Raw genomic sequence first — 15,841 nt, 5'->3', positions numbered from 1 at the left:
GACAGAGGAAAATCATCCAAATGAATACCACAATTTCTTTTGCACAGTGCAACAAGGTATAAACAAGTCCTTTCTTCAAATCACTGAACTTATGGCATTCGACAGTAAGCAACAGTCATGATTCCTCTTGCATTGTTTCTGGTCTGAAATACAGTCTTCGGCTAAGGGGGACAATGTTGGCTAAGGTGCCCATATTGTGTGAATAATCCCTGGCTGGGAAGACCAGGACAAATTGTTAAGAAAAGAAAGAGTAGGTGTCAGAGCTGCTTCCAGATCCTAGCTCACAGAGGATCACGCTAGCCAGCGTTCACTTTATAAAAGTCTTTATTGAGTTACAGTTTCCATTCTCAAGCTGCTGCGGGCAGCTCTACGTCTTATGGGTTAGACTGGCGAAGCTCCGTCTGAGTCTCCGCCCCCTGTACACCAGCTTAATACCCTAGCCTTACTCCACCTTTTCCGCCTGACCGTTCTTCTCTGGGTCCCTCTGCCCCCCGTGGTCTCTTCCTTCCTGGATTCTTCTGACGCTGACCCCCCGGACCCTTCTGTCTCCTTGCGTCGGGCTTTAGGACCTGGCTCCCTTTCCGGGCTGCTTACTGCGCCACCTTCCTGTGCATTTGAACTTGGCGCGCGCGCCCAACCTTCCACTTTCCGCTTAACTGTTTCTTCGCTCCCCGATGGAGGTGTGGCCACTCCTGACTCATGCCCTCCCCTCTGCTGCGAGCTGCCAGAGCTCGGTACCTGGCGCCCTTCCTCTCCACTGCGCTCTGTTGGTGACGCTGGCCCCGATCTCCAACTGCTGCCCTCTGAGCCCCCTCTGGACCCTTCTTCCTGGGGTGTCCCCCTAGGCTCCCCCCTTGCTCTGGCCACTGGCGCTCCTTTCTGTGAATCTTCTGATTCACTGGAAAGACTCGGAGATCTCGGGTCGTCGTCATCACTCATCTTTTCTTCGGCCTCCTCCCCCTCGCTCTCTGCTTCCTCCCTTGCCCTCGCCTCTGCTCCTGAACCCCTGACATCAGGGTTAAAAGGAAGTGGTCTCACTAGAATAGGATTTGCTTCTGGGAGGACTATGCAAGAAGGCAGTGTGCCAGATGGTAATAATAAGTTCTTAGCTCCTTTTATTTGCCCCCTCCTGCCCTGCATTTGGTACACAACAGAAATATCTGGATGTGTACTCTTTTATAAAAAAATCAATGTTTTATGACAACAAACTCATGTTTTAAAAGGTGCCAAGGTTTGCTTCTCCTGCGTTTTCATCTCTCTAGGCAAATTGCTTTGCCAAAAGCATCACTATCACGGCAATTTCACATATTCGTTCTTTGACATAGTAATCGCTGTGCCACCAAAAGCATGTACATTTTAATGTATGTGCAACAGTACAAGTATTTACCCTGAGTGCAAATATCAAGAAGCAGGTGCATGTATCAACATATCTATGTTGAACAAGATATTTGCACTGGCTTATATGCATTACAAGGTACAAACTGCTAATTTTCTATTGCCTTATTAAAAAACAACAACTGGCAGTTCTTAGTAGCCTTTCATCATAGTAGCAAAGCCTGCAAGAATGTTTTCAAAGATCAGCATCTTGCAATTGACAGTGAACTTCTCAACAATCACCAAGCTATTAAGGGCGTGCTATCATTTGCTTTTCACTAAACTGATCACATATTTGCAGGTTATTAAAAACGCTTTTTGTTTTGTATTTAGCATCCACTGCTAAAAATTCATCTCATCTTGACAGTTTGTGGCCCAGAAAGATCCTGAAATGATGGGTGCAAGATAACACCTCTGTCAGTGAGGAATCTTCCTCTTTAAACAACACCCCCCCAAAAAAAATATTAAATTTCTGGAAGTGAGAGAATGTCTTTCAAATATGCATTTAATTAGAGCCTAATTAACATAGAAAACATCCCTTTTAGGGATTTAACAAGTATGCAAAAGATATATCAAATTGAAATGCAATTACTGAGAGATCAAATGACATGTTCGTAAAAGCAGCATTTTAATCTGAGAATGTCTCTCACAATAATATCAAAAGCCACATGTCTCTTGCACAGATACTCAAACCCCAATTATACTGGAATAAACAATCACTGTGTTTTAGGGTTATTAAGCATCTGCCGTGCTTTCCCAGAGGCTGATGGGCTGAGAGACATCTATTTCTGTGGAATTCTCTGGGGGCAGGTTTGCCACATGAAGAAACCTTGTGCAAGGCTCCATAGCTTGAAATGGGATTTAGATGGCTCAGTGGCCTTTTTCAGAATCTTTCCAGGATTAAACGCATTATGTTCTACAGTTAATTGCATCTGGAAATCTGCTAAGCACCATGGCCGTGCAGGGGAATGCAAACATTTTGCAGAAACACAAAGCTCTTTGATGCCACATGAAGCATCCCATCATGTTACCTTTCCCAGGGTGGAATTATTTGCACCTAATCACTAAACATTTGTTTGGACATACAAATCTCTTGCATGTGTGGGATGTCCCATTCACTAAATGGAGAGATCCGATCTGCCTGCATTTGCCCTTGCAAGGGTAGATCAGGTACTTTTCACCACAATGCGTGGGAATCTCTTGCCAGCAGGCAATACTCTATATGCGTGTTAGAGGTGTTACGCTCATTAGAGATTTTATGCCCATAAACAATCAATCAATGGTGGGGCCTTCCATCTCCATTTGCAGCATGCATCGGAACATGACAGTGCTTTACCAATGCAGGAGCAGTCATGTGATACTAAACATGTTCTGTAATCATGTAACACAGAATCTAGTGGCATGTGTAAAACCACAAATAATTTCAGTTTTATTTGAAGGTGCTAACTACATGTCACCTATATAGACCTACATTAATAGAGGCCCCAAACTCTGTTTTCCTCCGGGGGGGGGGGGAATCAGCTTCAGAAAAAAGCCATTTTTAACAAGTGGTAGTAAAGAGGAGAGGGGGGTCAAAGTTCAGTGATACAGCACTTGCATTGCATACAAAAGGTTTCTGGTGCAAACCCTGGGATCGTCTGTAAAAATGAAAAAATCAAGTAGCAGCTGATGGAAGACACCTCTGCCAGAAAAGGTGCAGAGTCACTGTGACTCACTGTAGACAATACTAAGCTAAATGGACCAGTAGTCTGAGCTGATATAAAGTAGCTTTCCAGGTTCCTATGTGAGGAAGGCCTTTCCTCACCAGCCATTTCTACACTCCAAACACCATTTCCAGCTGCTGCTCCTTCCAGAAGAAGAATTCCAGATGCGTGCTGGCAAGGGCAAATATGCTCCTTAAACCCCACTGAAAATGGAATTTGAGAAGTTACAGGAAGCAAGATTATTAAATATATGCACCCCAAGATGGTTCTCCACTCCAAATCCCAACCTCAAAACTGCTTTTCTATTAATGCACGCAACATGTAAAGAGTTTTCAGATCCAACGATCAGAGAGACAATCCTGAAAGTATGCTAGCAGTATAAAGGGCTGTCAGAAGTCTCAGAGTTGTGGATTATTTTGCACCTTCTCAAAACGCCACAAATTCCCCTATAATGTTTGCAACCAAGAAAGCTAAGTTGGAGCTGCAAGGAAAGAAGGCAGGGCTGCAGGCGGATAGTGCCTGTAAAAACTGTGCCATTTTTCCTCACAGACTTGCTATTTCCTGTGAACTCCTGCATGGGAGTCTTCCAGTCTTCATTATAGGGACATGGTCCAGCACCCTTTCATGTCCATACTAATACACACATTCTTGGACCAAATGGTGACTAAATCAGTCACTCTAGTGATGAGGAGGTCAGTTCTCCCTGATAGGACTGTGAACAGATAGATATGATCTGTGGGTCACAGACCCCCTTAGGTCAGTAATGCAGCGCTATAGGAAAGCATTGGGTAGTTTCTTCCTTCTCCTGAAACTGATGTTGGGCAAACAACAGTGTCTCTGAAGCTCTCTGGAATGTCATTTATTATTCTGGCTGACTGTTAAGTTTTAAAAAGAGTGAAACAAACACCCGTTAGAAATAGCCGGCAAATGATAAACTGCAAAACAGGACCAAGTAAATCTAAACACTGAGCAGTATAAACCAAGGTGCAAGGGGTATAAATCATGTTCAGCACACACCAGCAACCATGTCTGAGGCACATTCTTACACTAACCCACCCTGTGGATAACTTATTCGGATTCTGTGCCCCAGCCTCTGGCCATAACTCTCAGTCCAAGTAAATATGGGGGGAAATGTTGCTGCCATTTATCTGTTTACATCTCAACAGCAAGAAAAAGCTTTTCCCTCTGGCACTAAAATGTGTGTGTTGGGGCTCACTTGTGCTCTAAGGTTTTATAATCTTGTGATGTTTTTATTATTTTATTGTACACCCTGCTGATAGTCTTATCTTAAGTGGCAGTTTATAAATTTTCCTACAAATAAAGATATACAGAAACACCAATGGGTTTGGCTCATTATGAACTCTCACAAACTCCAACCTCTTTCAAGCAGAATTTTGAAAATGAAATGACGCATGTGTTTGTACTTTAATGACAATTAACACCTTTCCTCTGTTTGAAATGTGGATCAATTTTTTTCTCAAAAGAAGTGTTTGCTGCTGAAACTATCAGAGATGCATGACATTTGTTCCCCGGGCCACATTCATTTAGGTAACAGCAAATCACCACCATAGGGATACTCAAATGTTAACAGTGGGCAGGGGCAGACTTTGGTCTTTCAAAGGCTAACCCAGGGGTCAGCAACCTAAGGCCCATGAGCCACAAGCAGCCCATGGGGGTCATTTAAACAGCCCATGAGACACCCCTGAACCGAGCTACCCACTCGGTGAGTCCTCGCGTGCTGCGCTAAACCAGCGCAGTGTGGAAACTCGCTTCTATGGCACTGGAAATCACATTTGCGCAGACGCAGACGTCGGAAATCACAGGCGCGCGTGTGTGATCCGGCCCATGGAGGGATCTCTGCTGGAGTGAACCAGCCCAGACGAGGTAAACCTTGCCGACCCCTGGGCTAATCTCTCGCCTTCCGTTCTGCTCAATTCACTATGTGATACTTGCAACACCCTGCGGTGCTCCCTAGGCTCAGCAGCCAGTAGGGCGGAAGCAGTTGCGCTGCCCCAAATCCACCTTTGCAGTGAGCCTGTTCAGATTATACATACTCAGACTCTAGAGTTATGCTGAAATCAGGAGCAGCTCTTAGGCATATGCATATTTTCTCCACCTCCTCCATACACCTTAACTGAGGGACACCAAGTTTATTTAAATCAAGATCTCCCTGATCTGGATCCCATCGAGATCACAATATATCTATAGTTTTCAAAAGGTGAGCATAGTCTGGACATCACCTGTCATCGTCACACCCCCCCCCCCCGACTTTAATGTATATTTATCCCAAACAGGTGCATTGGTGCCCCTAAAGGCAGGTAGATCCTTATAAATGATTCAATATACACAACAGACCACTGTAATACAGACACTGGAAGAATGATACCATGAATAGGCCCCTTCAGGGCATTTTCCATATGCATGCGCTACCTGAAGCTGCATTGTTTACACAGCATTTATTAAACTATGACCAGGTTTCCAGCTGGGATTATTAAAAGACAGAGGAAGCTGTGAGCAGTGACAAATCACCTGCAGCATTCTCCATGCCTAAATATTTCTAGCTAGAACTACTTATTCTGTTGCTGCAAAATGTATGAATTAGTAGCATTCCTGTTTTCACATATGGTGCCTTTTATACTAAAACATTTAACTTGCATATTCAATTAGAGCCAAACAAATGTCCTGTAAAAAAAAACCCCAAACCCTCACTATCTGACTCCCCAGTTCGAAACAATGCACTAACACTGGGTTCCCGCCAATGAAAAAGCCATTTGAGTGAAGTGGCATATGCACACTTCCTTCAGGCCCATTTTAATCTCAACAGCACTGAAGTGAAGAACAAACAAAGCAAAAGCAAAAAGGAAATTGTCTCTTATTTAGGGCACGGTTGCAGGGAGGTGGATCAAGCTCACACCATTTATCACAGAGCGGTACCACAACATAAAAATACAAAATGAGAATACAAAATACATAATAAAACAAAAAACTCCCACAAATGCATTTAAAAGAGAATGTTAATCAGCCAAAGGGCTGGTTACAGAGAAATGTTTTTGCTTGGTGCCTAAAGATACATAATGAAGGTGTCAGGCAAGCCTCCCTGAGGAGAGCCTTCCACAAACAAGGAGCCGCCACAGAAAAGGCCTGCTCTTGTGTTGCCACCCTGTGGACCTCTCATAGAGGAGGCACATGAAGAAGAGCCTCAGATGATGAACGCAGTGTCCGGGATGGTTTATATGGGGAGAGGCAGTCCTTGAGGTATTGTGGTCTTGAGCCATGTAAGGCTTTATAGGTCAAAACCAGCACATTGAATTGGGCCGGGGAACTCATTGGCAGCCAGTGCAGTCAGATCAAGATTGCTGCAATCTGCTCAAACAGTCTTGCCCCAGTGAGCAGACTGGCTGCTGAATTCCCCACCAGCTGAAGTTTCCAAACCATCTTCAGAGGCAGCCCTATGTATAACACATTGCAGTAATCTAACCTAGAGGCTACCAGAGCATAGACAAGGGAAATTAGGCTATCCCTGTCCACATAGGGGTGCAGCTGGGCCATCAGCTAAAACTGATGGAAGGCACTTGACACTACTGAGGCCACCTGAGCCTCAAAAGTGATAGCAAAGGATCCAGAAGTACCCTTAAGCTACATACTTGCTCTTTCAGAAGGAGTGTGACCCCATTAAGAGCAGGCAACTTCCCATCCATCTGGTCTAGAGAACCACCCACTAAAGCCTCCTCCTTTAAGACTCACCACTTTAAATTTAGTCTGACTTATAAATTGACAAATATGATGGAATTTACCCTCTCCTTTTAGGGACGTGGGTGGTGCTGTGGTCTAAACCACTGAGCCTCTTGGGCTTGCCGATCGGAAGGTTGGCGGTTCGAATCCCTGCGGTTGCTCGGTCCCAGCTCCTGCCAACCTAGCAGTTCGAAAGCACACCAGAAGTGCAAGTAGATAAATAGGTACCACTCCGGCAGGAAGGTAAACGGTGTTTCCGTCGCTGCTCTGGTTTTGGTGTTCCGTTGCACCAGAAGCGGCATAGTCATGCTGGCCACATGACCTGGGAAAACTGTCTGCAAACAAATGCCGGCTCCCTTGGCCTGTAAAGTGAGATGAGTGCCGCAACCCCAGAGTCGTCTGCAACTGGACTTAACTGTCAGGGGTCCTTTACCTTTTTTTTTTTTACCCTCTCCTTTTATGTATGGATTACTCTTCAACATGACAAAGGATTCTGTTTACTCTCTGAGTTGCGATTGTTATACTTCCAGTTATTCCTTTATGTGAAACTATTTTAAAATGCAAAAGCAACTCAGAACAGCTTCAACACTTCAGTTCAGCCACGCAACGATTTCTTCTTAACCCCCTTTGATTTGGAGTATGCATTTATTCTGAGTGTCTCATAGCACAATTTATTCTACCTTAGTAGCTTTTAATTTACCCTTTTCATTTCACCTACTTATTTACCTTGCAGCATGGCAGACGTGGTGTAGTAATTAAAAGGAACGTTCTTCACCAGGTACTCCTCGGAATCCAGCAGAGACAGTTTATCTCCTACAATCACAGACTTCCCTGTGCCTGCATTTCCCACCAGCATGACTGGTCTGCGTTTCTCCAAGAGCTGATCCATGAAGTAACGCACCCGGATGGTCTCAGTGGTGTGTACCAGGCAGGCCTGATGGGAGAATGAGAGGCATCTGTAATGAGCCCCACAGCACCCTACATATCTAAGAAGGGCAAGTCAGAAACATGGAACTGGTAGTTGGCACTGTGTGGCATCAGCTGAAGTGTGGCCCCTTCCCCCAGCCCTCCACTGAGAATGATACCACTGATAACGATAACAATAAGTGCTTTTGCGCTTAGGGCTGTTTCCAATGTCGCATATGCTTCAAAACACAAGGAAGCAAACAGAAAATATTTGCAGACACACAGAGAGACGTGTGTCTTTTAAATGTGGAAAGAAACAGACCCAACCACTGAATACAAGCAGCTTGTTAAGAAGGTGCATATTTGGAAACACAAACAGCAACTCGTAGATTGGACTGGTTCATTAATGCCTCCAATTTAATTTCCAAGTAGGCCTGGTTGGCTCGAAAATCCTCTCCCAGGTGTTCAGTATCAGGAAAGGCCAACTTGCAGAACTCACACAACTACTTCTACCCATTACGCTTCTTCCTAGCCTCACTGACTCACACCAGCAACATTTGCTTCCTTTCATTGCGGACAACACTGCCTTGGATCAACTGTAGGGGCTTAGGCAAAAGCACAACAGCGCATGAACCACAGCCCGCCTTCCAAAGAAAAGTAACTTGCTATGCGGAGTGCAGGTCATCTGCACACACTCTTTACCTAGCATTTTGGGGTGCCTGGGGAATAAGAATATCAGAAAGGCAAGTGGTGACCCCATTTTGAGACTTTAATAATCCCACAGCCCTAGACAGCAATATAGCCATGCGATGTGCACCAGATAATATCAAACCAAATGAATGCTTATATTGCCAGTATCCCTTGTGAACATCCTGACACACAAAAATAAGAACTGTATTTTCTAAGTGTGTTGCAGAATGCCAAAATGTGGATGGAAAAAAGGGAAATGAGCAGAGGAGACAAACAGCAAGGACATATACTTCATCAGTGTCCCGTACTGAGCTCTCTTTTGAGTAACACTGCTTGCCACAGTCAGATGCCTGCTCTCTGCAAACAAAATATTGTGTGTGTGCATGCGTGTGTATGTGTATTTCCTTAAAGAGTGATGAATAAGCCAAATGCTGTTTTCTTATTAAACTCAGTTATAATTTCATTTGGCTATTTCCAACTAGAAGGAATCAGAACCTGTCATTGCAAGCATCTTTGCACAACATTAGTCAGAGGCCAATACATTGAAACAATAATCCCACTGAAACAAGAACAGAGAGATTCAGTTAAGAGCCTGGGATCACAGGCTGTTCTCTGTGTAGAGACCTTTTTTCAGGCAAACTCTGCCCCCCTACGGCCTGCAGGCCATGGTACAGATATCCAACTTTCTATCAAAATGACAACTTCAATACCAGCCTATAATAAATATACGCGAAAGAGGATAAATCAGACCTGCCTCTCATAAGTGCTCAAAAACTAGGAACTATGCATCACAAAATGCAAAGATTGGCTTTGAAACAGAACCAGTAAATAAAATGAATTCATCAGGGGGCTTCTTGCCTATCTGAATCCTTGATTATCTGTGAATGCCCTCCAACAAACACACAGTTCCATTCAGTGCAGTGTATCTGATGCTCTGAAAGGTGCTCCACAGCCTCAGTATATCAGCTGTTTCTCTGGGAATAAAGGCTATTCAAGGTAACACACTTAGTGTGAAATGGTTATCCACAAATATCTGCAATCTCAATATTTGGTCAGAGACAACCATTCATCCTCCGTGCAAGAAGGGATACACCAGCAGACTCCATTACATGAACTTCTTTTCAATGTACACTGCCCAATTCATTGAAAAGGCACTGTCCAATCGTTATAACCACCCAAAACAAGGAAAAGCACAGCCAGGAGCAGCAGCATGGAAGTGGCAGCAGAGAAGGGGATCAGAACTGAACAGCAACACCATGAATGACTGGAGCACAGGTAAGGCTACCACTCCTGCAATAGGTGATTGTATGGCCATTCTAGTAGGCATAGCATCAATTCTCTATTATAAAGCAGCATTCAGTACCAATGTGCAAAAAGTAAAGGAGGCAATATGCTTTCACATTCTTAACCAACCTCTTTGTTTAACATTGTCTCACAAACACACACATAAGCATAATTACCTACCTGTAGTGGCATTTCTGGATCAAAGTCAAATTTGGGGATGAGCTTGGACCAGAGCTCAAATTTCTTTGTTTCTGGGTCAATGTAAAAGTCAAAGACTGTTCCATGGGAAGGAAACTTGATGGTCTTGAACTCCGTCACCCACCATTTACTAAATTCGACCCTGTAGTCTACAAGCTGCCAAAAAAAATGTGGAAGAGGATTTAATGCACAGATAAATCACTTTTTTATTAGCATCATCGCCATTATTATATTATCAACATTATTACAGTTTGTTTATCAGCTTTTGGCCCAAGGACACCTAAAGTGGAGAACAGCATATTAAAAACAAAATATACAGTAAAGTAAGAAAAAATGCCATAAAATCAATGAAGACAATATAACACATAAAAATCACAACACAGGAGGATCAGAAGAAAGCCTTCCCAAGCTAGAAGATTAAAGAATGCTGTCACCAACCTTGCATTATATATACTGAAGGGCTAAAAATCTGAACAATGAGAAATACTTCTTGCAGGAGGAAAGCTAGCCCCAAGTTGAATAACTAAGAGTGGTCTCACCAGCACCCTAACTATTCAAGGGTTCAGGGTGAATGAGCAATTGGTGCCAACAGGCGCCATTTTAAAAATAAAATAAGATTAGGAACCCTTGCAATATTAATGGTTGTCACAAAGAGAAAATGTTCAAAATTTTACCTCACGCTTTCTTGGCAGGTGCAATCCTCAACAAAGGTTAGGATAAAATGTATGTGGCCCTCACCCCTAAGCCAAGTCAGTAGAATGTCCCTAAGGACCTTGCATTAGCAAACCACCCTGACAGGGGCGGATCTACTAGGAAACTAATGAAGCTCAAGTTTCAGGGGCCCTAATCCCAGAGGGGCCCCAGAAGGGACTTTATTCATGCATAAAGTAAAGGTAAAGGGACCCCTGACCACTAGGTCCAGTCGTGCCCGACTCTGGGGTTGCGGCGCTCATCTTGATTTATTGGCCGAGGGAGCCGGCGTACAGCTTCCGGGTCATGTGGCCAGCATGACTAAGCCGCTTCTGGCGAACCAGAGCAGCACGCGGAAACGCCGTTTACCTTCCCGCCGGAGCGGTACCTATTGATCTACTTGCACTTTGAGGTGCTTTCGAACTGCTAGGTTGGCAGGAGCAGGGACCAAGCAACAGGAGCTCATCCCGTTGTAAGGATTCGAACCACTGACCTTCTGATCGGCAAGCTCTAGGCTCTGTGGTTTAACCCACAGCGCCACCCACGTCCCTTTATTCATGCATACATTTCCCTAATATTCATCCTCCCCACATAACCTGAAAACTATAAGGCATAGGGAAACTTTATTCACACCAGTGACTCTGACATGTGAGATAATCCAGTACAGCAGTTTTAAACAAAGTCTGGGATGTAGCAGTTCATTTAAAAAAATTAATAAATCTGGTGATCTGTCATGGAACAACCCCACTGAAGAAGATAGCAGTAGTTACCCAGACCTCATTGCTGGTTGCGAAGGGGCACTCATAACAGTTCCAGCTTCAGGGCCCCCAAAATGTAGGTCTGCCACTGCATCCTGATGCCTGCTGGGGTCTTCACACAGCAACCTCACATGCTGCTTGGTCTTCACGTGTGGTCGAAATGGAAACCTGCAAGCTACACCTTGGCAGCTCGGCAAGTTTTTAAGTTTCATACTTTTCCAACTTTCTTCTCTTCTGGGAAAAAAATCCTTCCAGAACACTGCTTTCCTGTCATTGGAGGTTTTTTTCCATTTTTAAGGGGAAAAATATCCGTACTCTTATGTCACTAAACAAATAATTATCTATGATGGGGCCTGATGCAAGATCTATCAGAGTTAATTAAGCTTGTGTAAACAACTAGGCAATCAAATTGATCAGCCAAAGAAAGCAGAAGGCTCACATCAAGCTGTTCATAGCAAAATCTTTGTCCATCAATCACCACTAGCTTGCAATTTACTTTGTCAAAGTCCTTGCCCCAGAACAGAAAACAGATGCCAGAACACAACCGGTGCGCATTTCTTTCATGACACAGTGACAGTGTACGCCTACCTTAATTATAAATCTTACAGCTGCAAGATTTGTAAATATCATGATTCGTTGAAAAAGCCAATTGCGCAGGGCAAAGTACAGTTCACCAATAATCAGCCTGCCTTCCAGAGAAGGGCATCACTTTTATGTGTGTCCTTCACAGCAAAGCATCAGAGATGTATTCACAAGGGCACCAGATGACTGTCGTGTGGAGCTAAAAGTGTTAATTATCTGCTACTCAGTATCACATGAAAGTGTTATTGGCGGCCCTATTACTATTGGAGGTTGTGCAGAAATGCCATGACCTGTTCAGTTGCAAGTTTGCTAGTGCCATACGCCCCCCACCCCAACACATGCACACAAACAAACACACACACACACAGAGAGAGAGAGAGGGAGGGAGGGAGCTTTGCTGCCTAGTCCTAGATCCTTTTTGTTCTCCAAGTGCAATTTCAATACTAAATGCAACCAAACAAAACATTAAGACTGAAGTCTTCAAGGGCTGGATCACACATGCATGTTACGTCACTTGTTTCTGTGCTCAACATTTGATAACTCACAACCTATGTAATCCAATACAACTGAAAAACCTTGTGATTTTGGAGTGATATGCGTTAGCATGAAATTAATAATCTACAATGGTTCGTTCACATATGCTCACTGATGCTGAAGTCATAAAATTTGTTTAGAAAATGTTACAGGTAGGTAGCCGTGTTGGTCTGCCATAGCCGAAACAAAATAAAAAAATTCCTTCCAGTAGCACCTTAGAGACCAACTAAGTTTGTTATTGGTATGAGCTTTTGTGTGCATGTACACTTCTTCAGATACAGTGAAACAGAAGTCACCAGACCCTTATATATAGTGAGAGGGTGGGGAGGGGTATTACTCAGAAGGGTGGTGGGAATGGGTGATTGGCTGATAGGTGTGGTAAACCATTAAAACCATGGAGAGACCCGGTCTGAATAGAGACATTGGATTCTTATCTCATTATGCATGATAAAGCTATTTTTAGCCATTCAAATGCCAACAGTGCCCTTTGGCTCTCTATATTGGACAAACAGGCCAAACCCTACGCCAAAGGATAGATAAAGGAACAAATCTGACATCAGGAATCACAAGACAGAGAAACCAGTAGGAGAACACTTCAATCTCCCAGGACATTCTGTACAAGAACTCTAAGTAGCTGTCTTATTACAAAAGAATTTCAGAAATAGGCTGGAAAGAGAAGTTGCTAAATTGCAACTTATTACCAAACATTGGATTCTTATCTCATTATACATGATAAAGCTATTTTTAGCCATCTCACCCTTTGCTTTTTCCTATAAGACCAATTGCAGTCGTTAACAGTCATCAACAGGTTTACCACACCTATCAGCCAATCACCCATTCCACCACCCTCTCACTATATATAAGGGTCTGGTGACTTCTGTTTCAGTGTATCTGAAGAAGTGTGCATGCACACAAAAACTCACACCAATAACAAACTTAGTTGGTCTCTAAGGTGCTCCTGGAAGGAATTTTTTAATTTTGTTTAGAAAATGTGTATGAGTGTGGGTTTCTAAAATTTATTTCTATTGTATGCTGTAACTTTTTGTATGCTTTAACTTATCGTTGTACATTTTTAAGTGACAATTTTATTGCTTTATCTTTTTTTTGTAAACGGCTTTGAGGTTTTCTCTACAATCAAGCGGTATGTAAACTTTATTAAATACGTAATAAAACAATCAACATTCAGGTTTTTTAGTTACTCAGTGCAGGCAACAGCTTTGCTTCCACTAGTCCACACCAAACTTCCCAGAAGTGCTTCAAAGAGAAACCCACCTAGCCTAAAGGTAGCACACAAAGGATGGTGAATGAAACACATTGAACCAGACATTGCTGCCTACCCAACCTCCAACTCTCAATGAATTCTTTATGGATTATATTCCCCAGGTTTATCAGCTTCAAATGCTTTTCCAATACAGCAAATCAGCTGAGGCCATGAGTCAATTTCACTGAGGTTAACCAACTTCCACTAGGGAGCAATATACACCCCCCCAACAAACAAGAGCTATCAAAGCTTCAGTCTTCTTCGCAGATAATCCAGAGGGGCTGTGTTCTCACCTCACATATTATTCAAAGCCTCCACAGATTTGTTCTGACTTAAAATAATGCTCATGCCGTGTAAAGGGGCCAGTACTTTTTTCTTATTAGTTGCAAAGGGAGCGTTTGCTGCATAAATAAGGCCTCTCCTTTAAAATAAAATAAAAAATGCCACCATAAAACTTCTGGTGCTCCTCAGCCCACCTCACCAACTGCCTCCTCCTCTCTCTTTTTACCATTACAGTGGTACCTCGGGTTAAGTACTTAATTCATTCTGGAGGTCCATTTTTAACCTGAAACTGTTCTTAGCCTGAAGCACCACTTTAGCTAATGGGGCCTCCCGCTGCTGCCGCGCCGCCGGAGCACAATTTCTGTTCTCATCCTGAAGCAAAATTCTTAACCCAAGGTACTATTTCTGGGTTAGCGGAGTCTGTAACCTGAAGCGTATGTAACCTGAAGCGTATGTAACCCGAGGTACCACTGTACTATTAAGATTTTTATTGATTTTAATTTTTAAGACGCAACCAACATATGTTACCCAGATGATCTACCAACTGTCCTTCCTCACTTTAGACCATATAAAAGAGGGCAAGGAAAAAGCAAATAAGAAAGAAGGGAAGGCTGAGAGAAACTGGCTCTCTTTTTACACTAAAATAACATTAAACTGAAGGAACTCAAGTAACCCTCACTGCCAGAGGAGTGATAAATTTCAGCTGCTCACGTAATGGAAGCTTGCTGATCTTAATGCTTTTACCTCCATCCCTGCTTTTTAGAGAGGGACCTTCCTGCCCACCTCCCAAGCCTGCAATAGTGGGAAGGCATTCATATTGTTTATTCTGACATTTCAGCAGCAAAAGGTCAGAACTAAGGGCAATTTCTATGGCGAGCAATAAACAGATTTTATATTGGATCATTTTTCACCGGATCTTTGCTTGTTCTTATTCAGACTACAGCACTCCGGATCCTTAGCTCTGACATTTACAGAGAAGCAGAGAAAGAAACATGGAGTTCACCATTAAGAGCAACGTTGGGGGTGGGGGGAGTTTGTCTGATCAGAACTCCAAATGCACTTTGCAGAATAGTCCTGCAGCAAGCATAGATGCTTTCAGAGGATTTGGCACACTCTGTTAGGGCAGAGAGAGCAGAAACCCACATGGCGACTTGGAAAAATTCAGAAAAAATCATGAATTCAACCCAAGTCCTGTATGAAAATGGCTCTCATTCAAGTAATAAGAATTCATTATGTTTATGGGTGAAGGAGAGTTTGATGCAGCAGAAAAAGCTCAAGGATATCAGGCTCATAGGTATCAACGAGGTCAACTAAACTAACTGCAATGGCTGTGATCCTGGTTATGGCAGAGGTGTATCTTTGTAATTGGTACAAGCTCTTGCAGCAGCCTATTCCTTCATTCTGGGGCACCCAATTCCTTCCCCCTTAGTGGAGAATCAGCCTCTGTTAATGTGTTTAGAGGAAAAGATTGGCTGTTTGAAGGCCAAGAAGAATGGGGTGATGGATTCAGAAAAGTTATTTTTTGCAGAGTTATTTTAAAAAGCAAAAACAAGCACATGCCAAATAAAATATGTATGATCTGCATGTGCAAGTAACCAGAAAAAACACAAACAAACAAACAAAGAAACAATAGGCCTGTATACTGCACACCACACACACATGAAACAAGAAGATAGACAAGGAAGCTCCTATACAGTGGTACCTCGGGTTAAGTAATTAATTTGTTCCGGAGGTCCTTTCTTAACCTGAAACTGTTCTTAACCTGAAGCACCACTTTAGCTAATGGGGCCTCCCACTGCCGCTGCGCCGCCGCTGCACTATTTCTGTTGTCATCCTGAAGCAAAGTT

The 15,841-nt window shown here is 43.3% G+C and overlaps 1 protein-coding gene across 1 annotated transcript in view; it reads right to left on the bottom strand.

Annotated features, from left to right (window-relative positions):
• DNAH9 (dynein axonemal heavy chain 9) overlaps positions 1-15,841 on the bottom strand; it is a gene marked incomplete at its 5' end in the record, with an annotated part of 196,859 nt that overhangs the window by 121,826 nt on the left and 59,192 nt on the right. The window contains 3 exons of the mRNA XM_081183892.1: positions 7,536-7,743; positions 9,870-10,043; positions 13,209-13,221. Of these exons, the coding sequence (XP_081040018.1) occupies positions 7,536-7,743; positions 9,870-10,043; positions 13,209-13,221 (395 nt within the window). The remainder of the gene's footprint in view (positions 1-7,535; positions 7,744-9,869; positions 10,044-13,208; positions 13,222-15,841) is intronic.

Source organism: Podarcis bocagei (genome assembly GCF_964188305.1).
Source record: "Podarcis bocagei genome assembly, chromosome: 2".
NCBI lineage: Eukaryota > Metazoa > Chordata > Lepidosauria > Squamata > Lacertidae > Podarcis > Podarcis bocagei.
This window is presented reverse-complemented; position numbering and strand designations above follow the sequence as displayed.